The following is a 14581-nucleotide window of genomic DNA, read 5'->3' as shown; positions in this document are numbered from 1 at the left end:
AGGAGGAAAGGGCAGAGGCTGGCAGGAGATGCACAGGTACCTCAGCTGGAGGGGCCAGGTCGGGGGACCCACAGCGGGGATGCAGAGGCAGTGCGGGATGGAGGACGGGGCAGGCTGGCCCCACTCCCACCTCAGGCCACCAGATGCTCCACATCCAGGGAGATGAGGGGCTGGGGCTGGGAGGGGCAGTGGGGAGAACAGAATGGGTAGTGGGGGGTTGGGGAAGGATGGGGGACCAAGGAGAAGAGAGTGAAACGCCAGACACTGGCGGCCCGGGAGCCAGGTTTCCACTGGGTGAGGGGTCCTGTGGGGCAGGTGGGCCCTGAGAGTCCAGGGCCTGGTCCCGGCATGGCTCCCAGCTCCCCTGTGCCCAGAGAATGTCCCCGCTGACCACAGGCATCACTGGACACCACTGCCGGGAAGCAGCAACTTCAAACTTGGTAGAGGAGAGACTCAGGGGCAGCACCTCAAGGCCTGTCCGCAGGCGGGGGCAGGAAACAGTGCTGGAAACATGTGAGGGGGAAAACGACGCCACTCCCCACCTGACCCTGCCTGGGTCAGAGGTCACTAGGGGCTGCTGATGCCAATGACCTCAGACTTCCACCTCTGTGCCTCCAAACCTCACCCCAGGAGATGTCAGGAGCCAAAGAGCTCCCCAACCCAAGATTCTGGAGAAGGCGGCCCTGGCCAGAACCGTGTGCTTCTGACGCCCCTGCAGGGCAGCTGGAAAGGGGACAGGGAAGCCAAGGCCGGTCCAGCCCCGGGAACAGGGAGATGGCATGTGGAGCCCGACAAAGAGCATGGGCTTTATTGTTCATTCATGATTAGAAAAGTGGGTGCTGGGACCCCCGTGGAGGGGGCTGGGCTCTGCCCGGTCACTGCTGGTGCAGGGTATATACAAGGTCTACGGCCCTCACAGGCCTGACTGGCTCCCTCTTGATGGCCACCAAGCCCAGGCACTTAAGACCAGAGCCAGTGGCCATCCGTAGGGCCAAAGGCAGTTCTGGCTGTGCAGGGTCCCTGGGTTAGGAAGTGGACAGAGGCTGGGGTCACCAGGGCAACCCAGACAGGGCCCATGGGAGGCAGGGACGCTGGTGCTTTGGGAGAGGGAGAGACATCTCCTTGTCCTTCTGGAATGTCCTGAGACAGAGGCTGGCCCTGGTCACTCATCCAGCCCATCCACGGACCTGCTGTGTGTCCTTGAGTGGGTTGAGACCCTTCTCTGGGCACAGGTCTCTGCAGCTGTCCAGTTCTGACCCTCTGGGTTATTGTGGCCAGCCCCCATGTGCCAGGAGGGAGCTGCCTCCTGGGAACAGCTGCTGAGAGACAAGAGTGGCCTCCTGCGTGGTGCTTGGCCACAGTCAGAGCAAGGGCTGGTCCGGGGACATGGTGCAGATGAGGCCAGCCTGGGCTCTGGCAGTCTGGGTAGTGCCATGTGCAGGGAGGTGGACACCTCACAGGTATGGCGACTCCTGGGGTCGGGCAGCTGAGTTGCAGGGCAGGCAGCATCCAGGGTCCTGGAAAGGAGACAGAGGAGAGGCTCTGAGCCTGGAAGGAGGGAGAGGAGAGGCTCTGAGCCTGGAAGGAGGGAGAGGAGAGGCTCTGAGCCTGGAAGGAGGGAGAGGAGAGGGTCTGAGCCTGGAAGGAGGGAGAGGAGAGGCTCTGAGCCTGGAAGGAGGGAGAGGAGAGGCTCTGAGCCCGGAAGGAGGGAGAGTAGAGGGTCTGAGCCCGAAAGGAGGGAGAGGAGAGGGTCTGAGCCCGTAAGGAGGGAGAGGAGAGGGTCTGAGCCCGGAAGGAGGGAGAGGAGAGGGTCTGAGCCTGAAAGGAGGGAGAGGAGAGGGTCTGAGCCTGGAAGGAGGGAGAGGAGAGGGTCTGAGCCCGGAATGCTGGAGAGGAGAGGGTCTGAGCCCGGAAGGAGGGAGAGGACAGGGTCTGAGCCCGGAAGGAGGGAGAGGAGAGGGTCTGAGCCTGGGAAGGAGGGAGAGGAGAGGGTCTGAGCCTGGGAAGGAGGCAGAGGAGAGGGTCTGAGCCCGGAAGGAGGGAGAGGAGAGGGTCTGAGCCTGGGAAGGAGGGAGAGGAGAGGGTCTGAGCCTGGAAGGAGGGAGAGGAGAGGGTCTGAGCCTGGGAAGGAGGGAGAGGAGAGGCTCTGAGCCCGGAAGGAGGGAGAGGAGAGGGTCTGAGCCCGAAAGGAGGGAGAGGAGAGGGTCTGAGCCCGTAAGGAGGGAGAGGAGAGGGTCTGAGCCCGGAAGGAGGGAGAGGAGAGGGTCTGAGCCTGGAAGGAGGGAGAGGAGAGGCTCTGAGCCAGGCTGTGACAAGCCCCGAGTGTCAGGGCCATTTGCACACCCGGACTCAGGAAGGAGAAGAGCCTGATTCTGACATGAGAGGTGTCAAAGTACTCCATGCCTCAGTTTCCCCTCTGAAAATGGAATGAATATAGCATGGCTGGGTTATTGCCAGGACTTAGAGGCCTGGCCCGGCATGGGGGGCTCGGGTTGGGCAGCTGTGACCATAGCCACCCACGAAGCCTGAGACCTCTCTGACTGCTCCACGCAGGACACACAGCAGCTTTGGCCTCCGAGCCTCTGAGGACAGCCTTAAGGTCCACTGCTGGGTCCCCACGTGGCCCACAGACGCAGCACCCTCTTCCCAGCAGGCAGATAACTCATGCTTGGGAGAGTTAGGGACTGCATTCAGCACACACAGCAGGTGATTAATAAATGGCCTGGCCACATGCCCAAGCCAGGGAGCAGCTGACATCTAGGTGTTCTGGAAGAGGGCAACTTAACTACAAACTGGAGGCAGCATCTGGACAGTGACTTGGACCCCACATGGGGCCGCCCAGATCCAGGTCCTTTCAGAAGGGTGACTTCAGGCTCCACGGCTGGGACATTGGGGGCTGGCGTGATCCCACTGGGGGAATGGCCATGGGTGTGGTAGGGGAGCTTGAGAGGCCATGGGCCACTACGAGCAGCGGTCACTCATTGGCCCCCGTGTGGGGAGGGGCGAGGCCAGGTGGATGCAGGGTGCTCCCAACCCAGCTGCTGGCCCCAGCGCCCCACCTCATCCTCACTATGCCCTCTTGGGGAATTTTTTTTTTTTTCCCGAGATGGAGTCTCATACTGTTGCCCAGGCTGGAGTGCAATGGCGTGATCTCAGTTCACTGCAATCTCCACCTTCCAGGTTCAAGCGATTCTCCTGCCTCACCCTCCTGAGTAGCTGGGATTACAGGCATGTGCCATCACGCCTGGCTAATTTTGTATTTTTAGCAGAGACAGGGTATCTCCATGTTGGTCAGGCTGGTCTCAAGCTCCCGACCTCAGGTGATCCGCTTGCCTCAGCCCCCCAAAGTGCTGGGATTACAGGCGTGAGCCACCGCGCCTGGCCTGGGGAAATTTTTATATATCCTTGACACACAGGCGCTCTGCCCCAAGAGCACTGCTCCTGTCTACTCTGCCATGGGCCACCACTGGTGGAGAGATGGCCACCTGCCAGGAGTGCCCACCCCTCCCTTAGCAACTCACCTCCACCTCTGCTACAAACCGGAGTGGTGACCCCTAGGCCTAAGGTCACGGGGACTGTGGTGTGTGGCCCTGGCCTGGCTGCATGGACTGTAGTGTGTGCACCATGTGGCCCTGGCCATGGCTGCATCCCAGGCCTTCCTGTGGATCCTGCTCCCAGGCTGTGTCACTGGGCAGACGCTCACCCTCTCTGAGCAAGGACACAGGGAGAGGCTGTAGGTGGTGTGAGAAGTCTTCCTATACTGGGTGCCTCGTCCTGTAGAGACAGCCTCAGTCTGCATCCTGCACACAGCCAGGGTCCAGCCTAAGGCAGGCAGCTAACAGATTCTGCGAGGCCCGGCAAGGGGCAGACTTGAAGAGTCACAAGGGCTCCACGTGACAAGATCCTGAATCCCACCGTCCTGGTCAGAGTGGCACAGTGAGGTGGGCATGTCAGGCAGGCGGTCATATCAAGGTCCCTTTTTCTCAGACGAGGGCTGGGAGGAAGCTTCACCTGCTAAGTGGAGCTGATAAGGGGTGCAGAGCCCCTGACTTATCAAGAGAAGCCGGAAATCTTTGGGTTTTGGGTGTTTTTTGAGACAGAGTCTCACTCTGTCGCTCAGGCTGGAGTGCAGTAGTACGATCTTAGCTCACTGCAACCTCTGCCTCCTGGGTTCAAGCGATTCTCCTGCCTCAGCCTCCTGAGTAGCTGGGACTACAGGGATGTGCCACCATGCCTGGCCACTTTTTGTATTTTTAGTAGAGACGGGGTTTCACCCTGTTGGCGAGGCTGGTCTCGAACTCCTGACCTCAAGTGATCTGCCCGCCTCAGCCTCCCAAAGTGCTGGGATTACCGGCATGAGCCACCGCGCCTGACCCAGAAATCTTTTTTTTTTTTTTCGGACAGACATTCTGAATGTATAGAAATCTTACGTTTAAGTGAGTTCTCCAGGATGTTCAAATGGTGGCTCCTACACACATTCCATCTAAACACTGTGACCACAGGACCCCAGGTGGCCAGCACCAGTGGCAGGGCTGGCCTCAAGGCAGTGGCCAGGCATTGGCCTTGTAGGTGTGGACGAGGATGCCCATGGCCTAGGAAGGTGTCCAAGGCTGGCCGGCCAGGGACTCACCACACTGCAAGAGCCTCCAACAGCGAGCAATCCCAGGACTGCAGGCCTCGCGCCCCATCTCCCAGCTCACCTGGGTGTCCTACTGCTGGGGTGCCATGTCCATCAAGGGCTTCTGGACCCCGAAGGCCGTGATGAAGATGTTGACTACCACGATGATGAACACCAGGCCCGTGGCCAGGTTGTTGAGGAAGTCCAGCTTGGCGTGCTTGGCCGGGTTGTTAAGGTCGTACTTGACTGTGGGCGAGAGAGGAGTGGATGGTGCCAAGGGCAGCCCAGACGCAGCGCCCCAGCCTGGGACAGTGGAAGGGGACCCACCCCAGCGGTCAAGCTGTCCTGGGACATTACAGGGCCCTCAGTCGCATTTAGGATGAGTTTTGTTGCCCAGAGAAAAATACATCTGTTTTGCTGAAACATGGACAACAGCGCCCCTGGCTTGGGCAACCCCACGGTCTATGACCCCACCTTCTGTAGCCCCCATATTTTCCTTATACGAATTGAAGCTATGGACGTCAACCAAAGGCTAGGTTTGGGCAAATGCACTGAGCCCTTTGCGTGCCTTAATCTAGTGATTCCTGCCACAAGCTGCAGTTCTGTTATGATGCCTGTTTTATAAATGAGGCCCGGGAGGTTCAGCCACTTGCCCAAGGTTACGCAGCCATGAAGAGGACCCTGGGCCCAGAAGGTGAGGACTGGCATGACTGAGGCCATCTCATGGCATGGGTCAACAAGAACCCGGTGAAACACCTGCCCTAATGCCCACAGGCCAGGCCCTGACCCCACTCTGTGCTCTTTCAAAGTGCAGGGTGGGGCCAGGCACAGTGGTTCATACCTGTAATCCCAGCACTTTGGGAGGCCGAGACAGGAGGATCAGGTGAGCCCAGGAGTTTGAGACCAGCCTGGGCAGCATAGCAAGACCCCGTGTCTACCAAAAATAAAAAAATTAGCTGGCATGATGGCATATAGCTGTGGTCCAGCCTACCTGGGAGGCTGAGGCAGAAGGCTCGCTTGAGCCTGGGAGGTTAAGACTGCAGTGAGCTGTGATCAAGACACAGCAAGACCCGGTTTCAAAAACAAAACAAAACAAAACAAAACAAAACAAAACAAAACAAAACAAAACAAGGCTGAGCGTGGTGACTCATGCCTGTAATCCCAGTATTTTGGGAGACTGAGGCTGTTGGATCACTTGAGCTCAAAAATTCGACTGGGCAACATGGCGTAACCTCATCTCTACAAAAAATACAAAAATTAGCCGGGCATGGTGATGAGCGCCTGTAATCCCAGTTACTTTGGGGGCTGAGGTGGGAGGATCGCTTGAGCCCAGGAAATGGAGCTTGCAGTGAGCCGAGACTGCGCCACTGCATTCCAGCCTGGGTGACAGAGGGGGACCTTGTTTCAAAAAACAAAACAAAACAAAACAAAAACCAAAGTGCAGGGCGGGGGGAGGGGGGGTGCCACTTCCTGGACTGCATGTCTGGGTGATGAGGGCCAGGAACTCGGCAGCTCCTTGAGAGCCAAGTGTGCAAGGTGGTGGGCACCTGTCCCAGGGGATGCGAGCAGATGCCAGCAAGGTGAGCAGGTGGCCCGGCTGCCCCCACCTGGGGACCTACCAAGGAAGATGAGCAGCACCCCCACGCCGATCTGCAGCACAAGGGAGATGGAGATGAGGACCACCAGGGGCACATAGAAGGCGAAGCTGGGGCCCTGTTCCACGACGGCCTTCAGCTGGGACGCGTTGGCCATCAGCAGCGCGATGTCCAGCATGCTCTCGGCTGCGCTCTTCTTGTTGGCGTAATGGTTCACGTTGATGGGCCCGTGCCTCCAGCCCCCGCGGGCCGGCTGCAGGGAGGGGAATGGTCAGCAAGGCGGGTGGGGGAGGGGGGCAAGGGCTGTGCCTGAGTCGGGCTCTGGGGGTCACCCGGCCCTGCAGGTGAGGGCTTCCCTTGCCCCCACCCCTGGTAAGTGCTCAGACAGAAGTGCTTATTACCCTAAGGAGCGGCTGCGAGAATGTGCTCAGCCTTTATAAAACCTCCCCTAGGAATACGGTCCTGGAGAGAAAGGAAACGACATAGCAACCTCAGCACACGCACTCTGATTTTCCACTGGAAAGCATTGCCCGATCCTCCCCCTCCTGCCATAGGCGGGGCTGCTCCTCCCTGCCTGCCCCTACCCGTCTGTGCCCCCGGCCTCCTCTCCCCCTCCCCTCAGAGTCTGAGCTCCTGATGCCAGGAAAGGAAGTGACGTGTGGGCGGACAGATCTGTGCACACCGGCCCAGGCAAGAAACAAGTCCTCCTGGGCGGGACCTAAGGGCTGAGATCGCCCCTGCCACCTCCCAACCTCCCAGCCTTGGGGCCCAACAGGCCACTCGCCTCCAGGCCTCAGCACAGGCCTTGCAGAACTATTCGGCCATTAGCAGCAAGGCTTCACTGAGGTGGGCCACCCAGAGCCCGGCCCCGACACAGCAGAGGCTCAATAGATGCCTCAGCATACGACATACAGTGGAGCTTAGCTTCCGCATTACTTCCCAGAGTAATAAAATAGGAATGCGAGTTCTGATGGAATCCTCTTTGCCTTAGGGGCCTATCTGGTCAGGGCCCCCTGCAGTTCTCTCGAAGCCCCCAGTGCCTTTCCCTGGTGCCAGACACTCTCAAGCTCCAAGGCCCCACACAGAGGCCACTGCTTCCAGGAAGCCTCCCAGGACTTCCCCTGGCAGGACATGGCCCTCTCTCCTGCCACAGGAAGGTCCTCTCTAGGGCTGGCCCTTCATTCCAAGCTAAGTACCAAACTTCCTCTTTCTCTGGAGCAAGAGTCTGCCCCTCTCAAGCTGCCCTGGTGGGGCCCCTCTTCAGTCACTCAGGACAAACCTGCCAGCCCCTTGGCCCGGCCCTTTGTCCACAGGCGCCCCTGAGTTGCCAGGCCCTAGACCACAGCCTCCCAGGACTGGTCACCTGCTTGGAGGCAGCTGTGAGAACCCACTGCTGGCAGCCAACCTCCTGGGGCCCTCTCTGGGAGATCCTGTTTCCAGACTCATGAAAGATGCAGGCCGGGAGGCCGGGGTGCCGCAGGGCCACAGGGAGGGGCGGACATGGTATCCATTCAGGCCTCGACTTTCTGCAGGCTGGAAAAATACACGAGGCAGCCAATACAGAACCAGCAGAGGGCAGGGGCCTTGCTTTCATGCTGCGTGTTTTTCAGTTTCATCTAAAATTATGTGCCCAGGAGGAAGAGAGTGGGCGTCAGGGGACACTGGTGGGCTCTGCTGCTTACACCTGGGCCTGGGAATTCCAACAACCTGCCTTCAGCATCAGCTGCTCTCTAAGTAGCAAGTTCACGTGGACACATGTGCGCACAGGGACAGCCGCCTTTACCTGGGCCACCCAGCAGCGCTGTCCCTGGGGCCCTGGTGTGCTCTCGGGTCACTCCATGCATACCCCAAAGCCTCTATGGGGTGTCTACTTTGCCTCTCCCACCCGGGGCCTGACGCTGCACTCCCTGGGATTCCCCCAGGCCCCAGCACAGCCAGGGCACTCACCAAGTGAGAGGCTGTGTTCCTCTCCCATTCTACAGACCAGCAGATTGCAGCTTGGAGGAGGTTTGCCCAGAGCCACCTCCCAGGACTGTGTGTCCCTGTCCCACCACTGTCCACTTAGGGGCTTCCTCCCAGGCTGCCCAGGGTCTGGGTGAGGACAGCCTGGACACAAGGGCCTGTGCCTGGCACTGAGGTCGTCTCCAGCTCTGCTTTTGCGAAGCTGCCCAGTGGGCCACACCCCATCACACGTGTGCTCTGCAAGGTGCAGTGTCCCAGGGGCTGCTGGCTACAGTGGGCATGTGCTCCTAAGTTTCACAAACCTCAAGTGCCAAAGTGCCTTCCTTCAAGGCCATCCTTATGCTCATCCGGGTCTCCATCCCAGGACTTGGTGCTGGGAGAAGGCCAAGTGCAGACCCCGTGAGGATTTCCACCTTCTGGGGACATCTACACATATATATGCGTGTTCCTAGTCACAAAAGCACAGAAACACACATCCCCCAGAAAGACACACATAGACGTGAGACACACATGTGCACACAATACAGCACACACAAATACACATGCACATACATACATATGCACACGTACATAAACAGACACACAAGCCCAGGCTAACTGTGTTGGCCTCTGGGCAGGAGGAAGAATTCCCTTTTTTTCTGAGCTCTGCAGAACCATTTAAATATTTCACAGCCATGCAGTCACGAGGAATACTCAGATCCATTAAAAAGCACCATCCGCGCAGAGCCTCCAGCTCCCCAAGCCTCAGCTCTCAGCACCCCCAGCCACGAGGAGCCTGTGCCCCTGCTGTCCTCATGCCCACTTAAGGTGGGTAAACTGAGGCCCAGCAAAGGCGGTTCCTTACCCAAAGCCACATAGCAAGTGAGGGCTTGGCTAGGATTTGAACCCAGGCCCCGGGGCTCAGAAGCTCTGGTAGCTGATGCCATTGTCCCTTAGGGGCTGAACTCTCAATGGCTCCCTGCTTCAGGCTCCAGCTGTGTCCGGACAACTAGCCCCACTTTGTGCCTCAGTCTCCCATGTGTACCACGAGGCTGTGGAGCAGATGCCCCAGGATGGCCTCTGAGCCCCGAGTGGCCAGCAAATGCCCTGACCATGCACCCCTGCTGGTGAAGGGCACTTCCAGCCCATCCGACCATCTGCTTCCTGTCCAACCTGCAGCTAGGGAAGCTTCTGCATGCAGGTCAAGCCCTGGCTCACCACAGCCCAGCCCGTGGCCCTGACGCAAGCTCCCCCTCCGTTGGCCTCAGTCTCCCCCTCCGTATATCTAGGGTTGCACCTGGGAAACTCCTGCTTACCAAGGGAGAGGCTGTGTTCCTCTCCCATTCTACAGACCAGCAGATTGCAGCTCAGAGGAGGTTTTCCCAGAGCCACCTCCCAGGACTGTGTGTCCCAAAGCATAGGGCTGCCCCAGGATACAGCATAGCTGGCGACCACCCCAGGCAGCAGGCCACATTGGGAGCATCATGTGGAGGGGAGGGCAGCAGGGCCAGTCTGATTCCCTGTCCCTAACCTTGGTGCTCTGGGCCTTGGAGCCCTGAGCTGACCACCACACAGGAGGGTCCCAGGGAGGACGATCCCACTCTCCCCCAGTCCTGGGCACTTGCCTCTATCTTGGGATGGGCCTGAGGGTGGCTGGGGGACCCAGCTACCACAGGTGAGGGAGCCCTGTGGTCCTGACCAGCCAGCAGGAGCTGCCAGGAGCTAAGCCCTGCTGAGACCAGTGCCCATGGCTTGGGCAGGGCAGGGAATAAACACCCTGGTTAATAGATTCCCAGAACCTCAGCAGCACTCGGGGCCTGGGGCCAGGCCAGATATTTTTCCTCTGAAAGCTAGGAGGGAGGCTTAGTAAGGAGGTCAGCTCTGTGTAGGGGCGTGGCTTGCTCCTCATGCAACCTTCTGTGGACGGTCGGCCTCCCCACTGCAGGCTGCACGTGTTGGGGCTGGGCCACACGGTCGGTCCTAGGGTCACTTCAGTGAGCATCCTCAGCTCAGTGGGATATGAACCAGGCTTGCTGCATCCACCGGCCTGGCTCTGGCCATAGCATAATGGGTGTTCTGGCTCACCCAGGGCTTTGATGGGAGGAGACAGGGTCAGGGGCTGTGGGCCCACAAATGTGGTGATGCATATCAGTCGCCCTTTCCAAGGGCCTGTGAGGAGTAGGGCTGGAAGCTGCCACAGCACCTCCTTTACCCCCCCAGTCCTGCCTCAACACTGACCACTCTATGCCTCAGTTTCCTCATTTGTAAAATGGGTAGACAAGGATGTGGAGGGGACTGAATGGGGTGGTCGCAGATGCTCCATGGCTGGTGGAGCGCATGGCAGTGGGTGGCAGGACTGTTTTCCTTGATGCCTGGCTCTCACTGTTTTGAAAGACTCTGCCTCCCCGACCAACTCCACTGACTCAAAAGCAGCTGAACAGGCTCACAAAACAGTCACACAGCAAAGAAAGGACAGCCTGGGGCACAGGTTCTCCTGTGCTGAGCAGGACCCAGGGGGACAACAGGGACGAGGTGCCTGCCCTGGGTGCCTGGGGGGTCCCAGTCTACACCTTGGCTGCTCGCAGCCTGTCCTGCTCACTGGCCCTAACCCTTGGACTCAGCAGGCATTGGCAGATGGTGGGGCGACCTGAAAATCAGGCACCCCTCTTCTACCCCACCATATGCTAGGACCTGCCTGGGGCTTCCGGCATCCCTTGTCTGACCCACCAGTGTGGGCATGAGCTGCTGTGCCCATTCCCCAGATGCCACACAGACAGGCAGGGCCTGGCACTGGAGCCCTGCACCGTCTCCTACCGGCCAGCCCAGGAAGCAGGCCCTGAGAGGGTCTCCCAGCTCCATGTCTGTGTTCCTGGCAGGAAACCCCAGCAAGACAGCAGGAAGTGCTGGAAGGCGGGGTTCCCACCGCAGCTGGGCCAGGCAGACCCACTTCCCGCGGACTCAGCACTGGCCACGAGTGGCCCTGAGACCATGTTAGGGTTGCCTTTTAGAACTTGGCCCAGACCCTGCCGGCCTCAGAATCTGCCAGGAAAGCAGAAATGAGGAAACGAGCAAACCTCCTCCTGGGCAGCTGAGGCCATGCATGGCCCAGACGGCAGGTATACAGGGCACAGCTACCTACCTCCAAGGACCATGCCTCTTGGCCCAGATGTGGCCCCAGGAACCTTCAACCTGCGGGCTGTGAGGGGCAGGAAGGTGTGGCTGGCACCAGATGGCCGTGTCCTAACCCCATCCCCACCACCTCCCTGCCTTGAGACACCCTGGGGATAACAGATTCAGGCCATTTTCACATTAACATTGTTGTTTACTATTCCTTCTGCTGACAGCCACAAGTGAGCTGACTCAATCCCTGGACACTGATGGGGGCCCTCACATGAAGGGCCACAGGGGCGCAGGGCACACGGGGTGGGGGAGACCTGAGAGCTTCCCACGGCTGTGGCCCAACAGAGCCCACCCAGGTCAGAGTTCCACGTGTGGCTCCTCCCTGAGCCTTGTCCACCCTGGGAGGTGAGCAGTTGTGCCCCATTTTATAGAAAAGGAAACTGAGACTCTCCATTTTACAGAAAAGGAAACTGAGGGAGCTGGGCAAAGCGCTGCCCTCTCCAAACCACTGCCAGGGGTCACCAGTGGGAGAGGGTCTCTGTGGCAGGCAGAAGGATGAGGGCGCTGAGTGCTGGCCTGGCTCTAAGCACTTCATATACATCAGCTACCGAGTCCTCACCACCCTCTGTGGCAGGCACCGCGACCACACCCATTTCACAGATGAGAAACTGAGGCACAGAGTGCTGACATGATGTGCCCAAGAAACGGAGAAGCAAGGTCTTGAGGTTGGGAAGAGGAACAGGTGTGTTGGGTGGTCCTGGGCCCCCAGGCTGGGTGAGCAGAGCGGCCCTCGAAGTTTTCTACCCCTCAAGGGGAAATGTGCTCATCCTCACACTGGCTCATAGCCTTTCCACAGCTCCCTGGACACCAGACCGTGATCAGGCCTGCAAGGCCCCTCCCATCGGCCTGGCTTCCCATCCCCCCACCTCCTACCCGGCCCTCATGTGCTCTGTGGTCCAGCCTCTGAGCCTTTGCTCCCGCTGTTCCCTCTGCTTAGATGCCCTTCCACACATCTCAGAGAGCCAGATCTGCTCACCCACCTTCCCCGCCCTCCAGGGCTCAGCGCCAATGTCCCCACCTCCACAGAAAGCCTTCCCTGACCACCATGCCCCGCCCCCCACGATGGGCTCCCAGCCCCTAGGGAACCCCCTGCTTTGCCCTGGCCTCTCCTGCCCTGTCTGGGCTGGGATGCTCTCCAACCGCGGCTTGGTGGGGCGGGGCTGTGTCTCTCTCCCTCTGGTGCCCAGAGCCAAGACAGTGATCCGGGAACAAATCCAACCCAATCTCCTCTGGGCTTGAGATGCACCCATCTCAGGAGGCACAGCCTATCCTGCCGCCCGCAGAAGTGAGCAGAGACTGCTCTGAGTGGAGGGCATTGCCCGGGCAAGGTCAAGGTTGGGGGAGGAGCAGTATCCCTCCCTTTCCAAGGCGCTTCCAAGCCACTGACCTGTTTATTACCTGACTTGCTTTCCCCACTTCCCTGAAGGCAGGAGAGACCCTTTGTTCTCTCTTTATAAGACCATGTCTAAAAGGCCCAGCGAGGTGTGGCAACTTCCCAAGGACACACAGCCGGTGGAGCCCCCTGCCTATTGCTCCAAAGTGCTCACACACTGGGGCAGGGCCAGGTCGCTGGGGTCCCGCACACCGGTCAAGTCCTGCAGTGCGACAGCTCCTCTCTAACCTAGGAACAAGTGTCCATGCAGCCCCAGGGCCATCCTATCCCGTGGCTCATGGGGCCCCACCTCCCCGAACATGGCCTGTCCCCACAGCACCGGCCTAGGACTGTTCAGCAGCGAGTGGGCAGAGTGTCTTTGCCCCAGTCTGGTCCACGCCATGGAGAGGCCTGGAAAAACCCAACAGGCTGCTGTTCCCTGCCCCCATCCCTGAGGGGGTTAGAAAAGGAAAGAATGTTCAAAGTAAACAAGTCACCAGAGGGCCATGCCAGGACCTTGCAACAAACACAAGGTGCTCAGTAAGTGCTGAGTCCTGGGATGAAGAATTCTGAAGCGGGACCACTACCAGGGCCTGCCCCCTGCCCACAGCCCTCCCAGGCCGGGCAGGGCAAGCTCTGGAGGGCCGGTGGGGGCATACACTGAAGGCTGTGTGACGTTTCTATTTCTCAAGGCAGGTGAGTGGAATAGGGACCACAGCGGGCCCCAAGTTCCCCCATCAAGGCACGCATCAGATTGTGTGGTCAGCGTGGGGTGACGTAACTGTCTGCATGCAGCTGGTCTGGAGCCCGGAGGCTGTGACTCCCCTCCGCCCGCTCCCGGGCAAAGTGCGCGGAGGAGCCGGCACGGCGAGGCTGAAGTTAGAGAGGCCCGCGCGAGAGTGGGGGGAGGTCGGGAAAGCCGGGCGCCGGCAGTCCTTAGCCCGAGGAGCTGCGCCGAGGCCCCCTCCGCCGTGCAGCCAAGCGCGGGCGCTGCTTAGTGGGGCTGGGGACGCCAGCCCGCCCTGCGCCCCCACGCCCCCTCGTCCCGCCCACTTGCCGGGGGTGGCTGGAGCTCCCAGGGGCATCGTTCTGACCCTGATGGGGCGGGAAGGACTTGGCCTAGAGCGGGACGTCCCCCAACACTCTGCAGTGCGGACGCGGCGCACACAGGTGCCCGGGGAGCCGCGGCGCCCCGAAAGGACAGGGCCTGGCAAGATCATGCAGCGGTGGGGGGAAGGTCTTACCGAGGCGTCCGGGGAGCCGGGTGTGCCCGGAGGCAGGCCGCCGTTGAGCTCGTACTCCTCGGTTCCCGAGTCCATGGTGCGGCCGCCCAGGCCGCCAGGATCCGGGCCTGAGCGCGCCCGAGCCTCAGCCGCAGGCTCCAGCTGCGCGCCCGCCCCCGGCCCGCCCCCGGCCCGCCCGGCGGCGAGCTGCTGCCCCAGACTCCGCCTCCACCCGGGGCGGGCCCGGGGCCTGGAGGCTGTACGCTGAGAGCGCGCAGTTTGGGGCGACCCCAACCTCTCGGGCCTGAGACGGTCCTGCGGGGCCCCACAAGGGAGGGGGCGCGACGCCGATGGCCCCAGAGGACCCTGCGCTGCGTCTTGCTCTGAACCTCCGTCGCGGACACTTTTAATCCACAAAATGAGGCCAAGAACGACCTTTCCCTGGCCACCAGGCAAACTGCATGAAAGCGAGCGGGCGTTGCCGCTGGCGCCCACGCTGGGTTTTTCCCAGGCGGGGTTCGCCCTGGGAACCGCAGATCGCTCCAGCACAGCGCCTGCTGCGCCCCTAGTAACAGCGTCAGAGAGTCCGGGGTTCCCCTGATTGCGGGCCACGCAGACACAGGGCTTCCCACTCCCTGACCTTAGGTTTTCC

At 60.2% G+C, this 14581-nt stretch overlaps 1 protein-coding gene across 2 annotated transcripts; it reads right to left on the bottom strand.

Annotated features, from left to right (window-relative positions):
* Window positions 1-782: 782 nt before the first annotated feature.
* On the bottom strand, window positions 783-14122 carry NINJ1 (ninjurin 1). 2 transcript variants are annotated; one of them, XM_063787661.1, is made up of 4 exons: window positions 13951-14122; window positions 6238-6466; window positions 4701-4864; window positions 783-1517 (listed from the first exon to the last, which is right to left on the bottom strand). In XM_063787661.1, exons 1-3 carry the CDS (start codon window positions 14023-14025, stop codon window positions 4710-4712), a joined length of 459 nt encoding a protein of 152 aa, XP_063643731.1. In that variant the 5' UTR covers window positions 14026-14122; the 3' UTR covers window positions 783-1517; window positions 4701-4709. The 2 variants fall into 2 exon arrangements, with proteins under 2 accessions (XP_063643731.1, XP_016816658.1); XM_016961169.4 differs by lacking the exon at window positions 4701-4864 and having other exon boundaries at window positions 13951-14120.
* Between the last annotated feature and the right edge of the window lie 459 nt (window positions 14123-14581).

The sequence above is a fragment of the Pan troglodytes genome, chromosome 11, assembly GCF_028858775.2.
Source record: "Pan troglodytes isolate AG18354 chromosome 11, NHGRI_mPanTro3-v2.0_pri, whole genome shotgun sequence".
NCBI classification, from domain to species: domain Eukaryota; kingdom Metazoa; phylum Chordata; class Mammalia; order Primates; family Hominidae; genus Pan; species Pan troglodytes.
The sequence above is the reverse complement of the archived record's forward strand: the minus strand, read 5'-3'. Positions and strand labels throughout refer to the sequence as shown.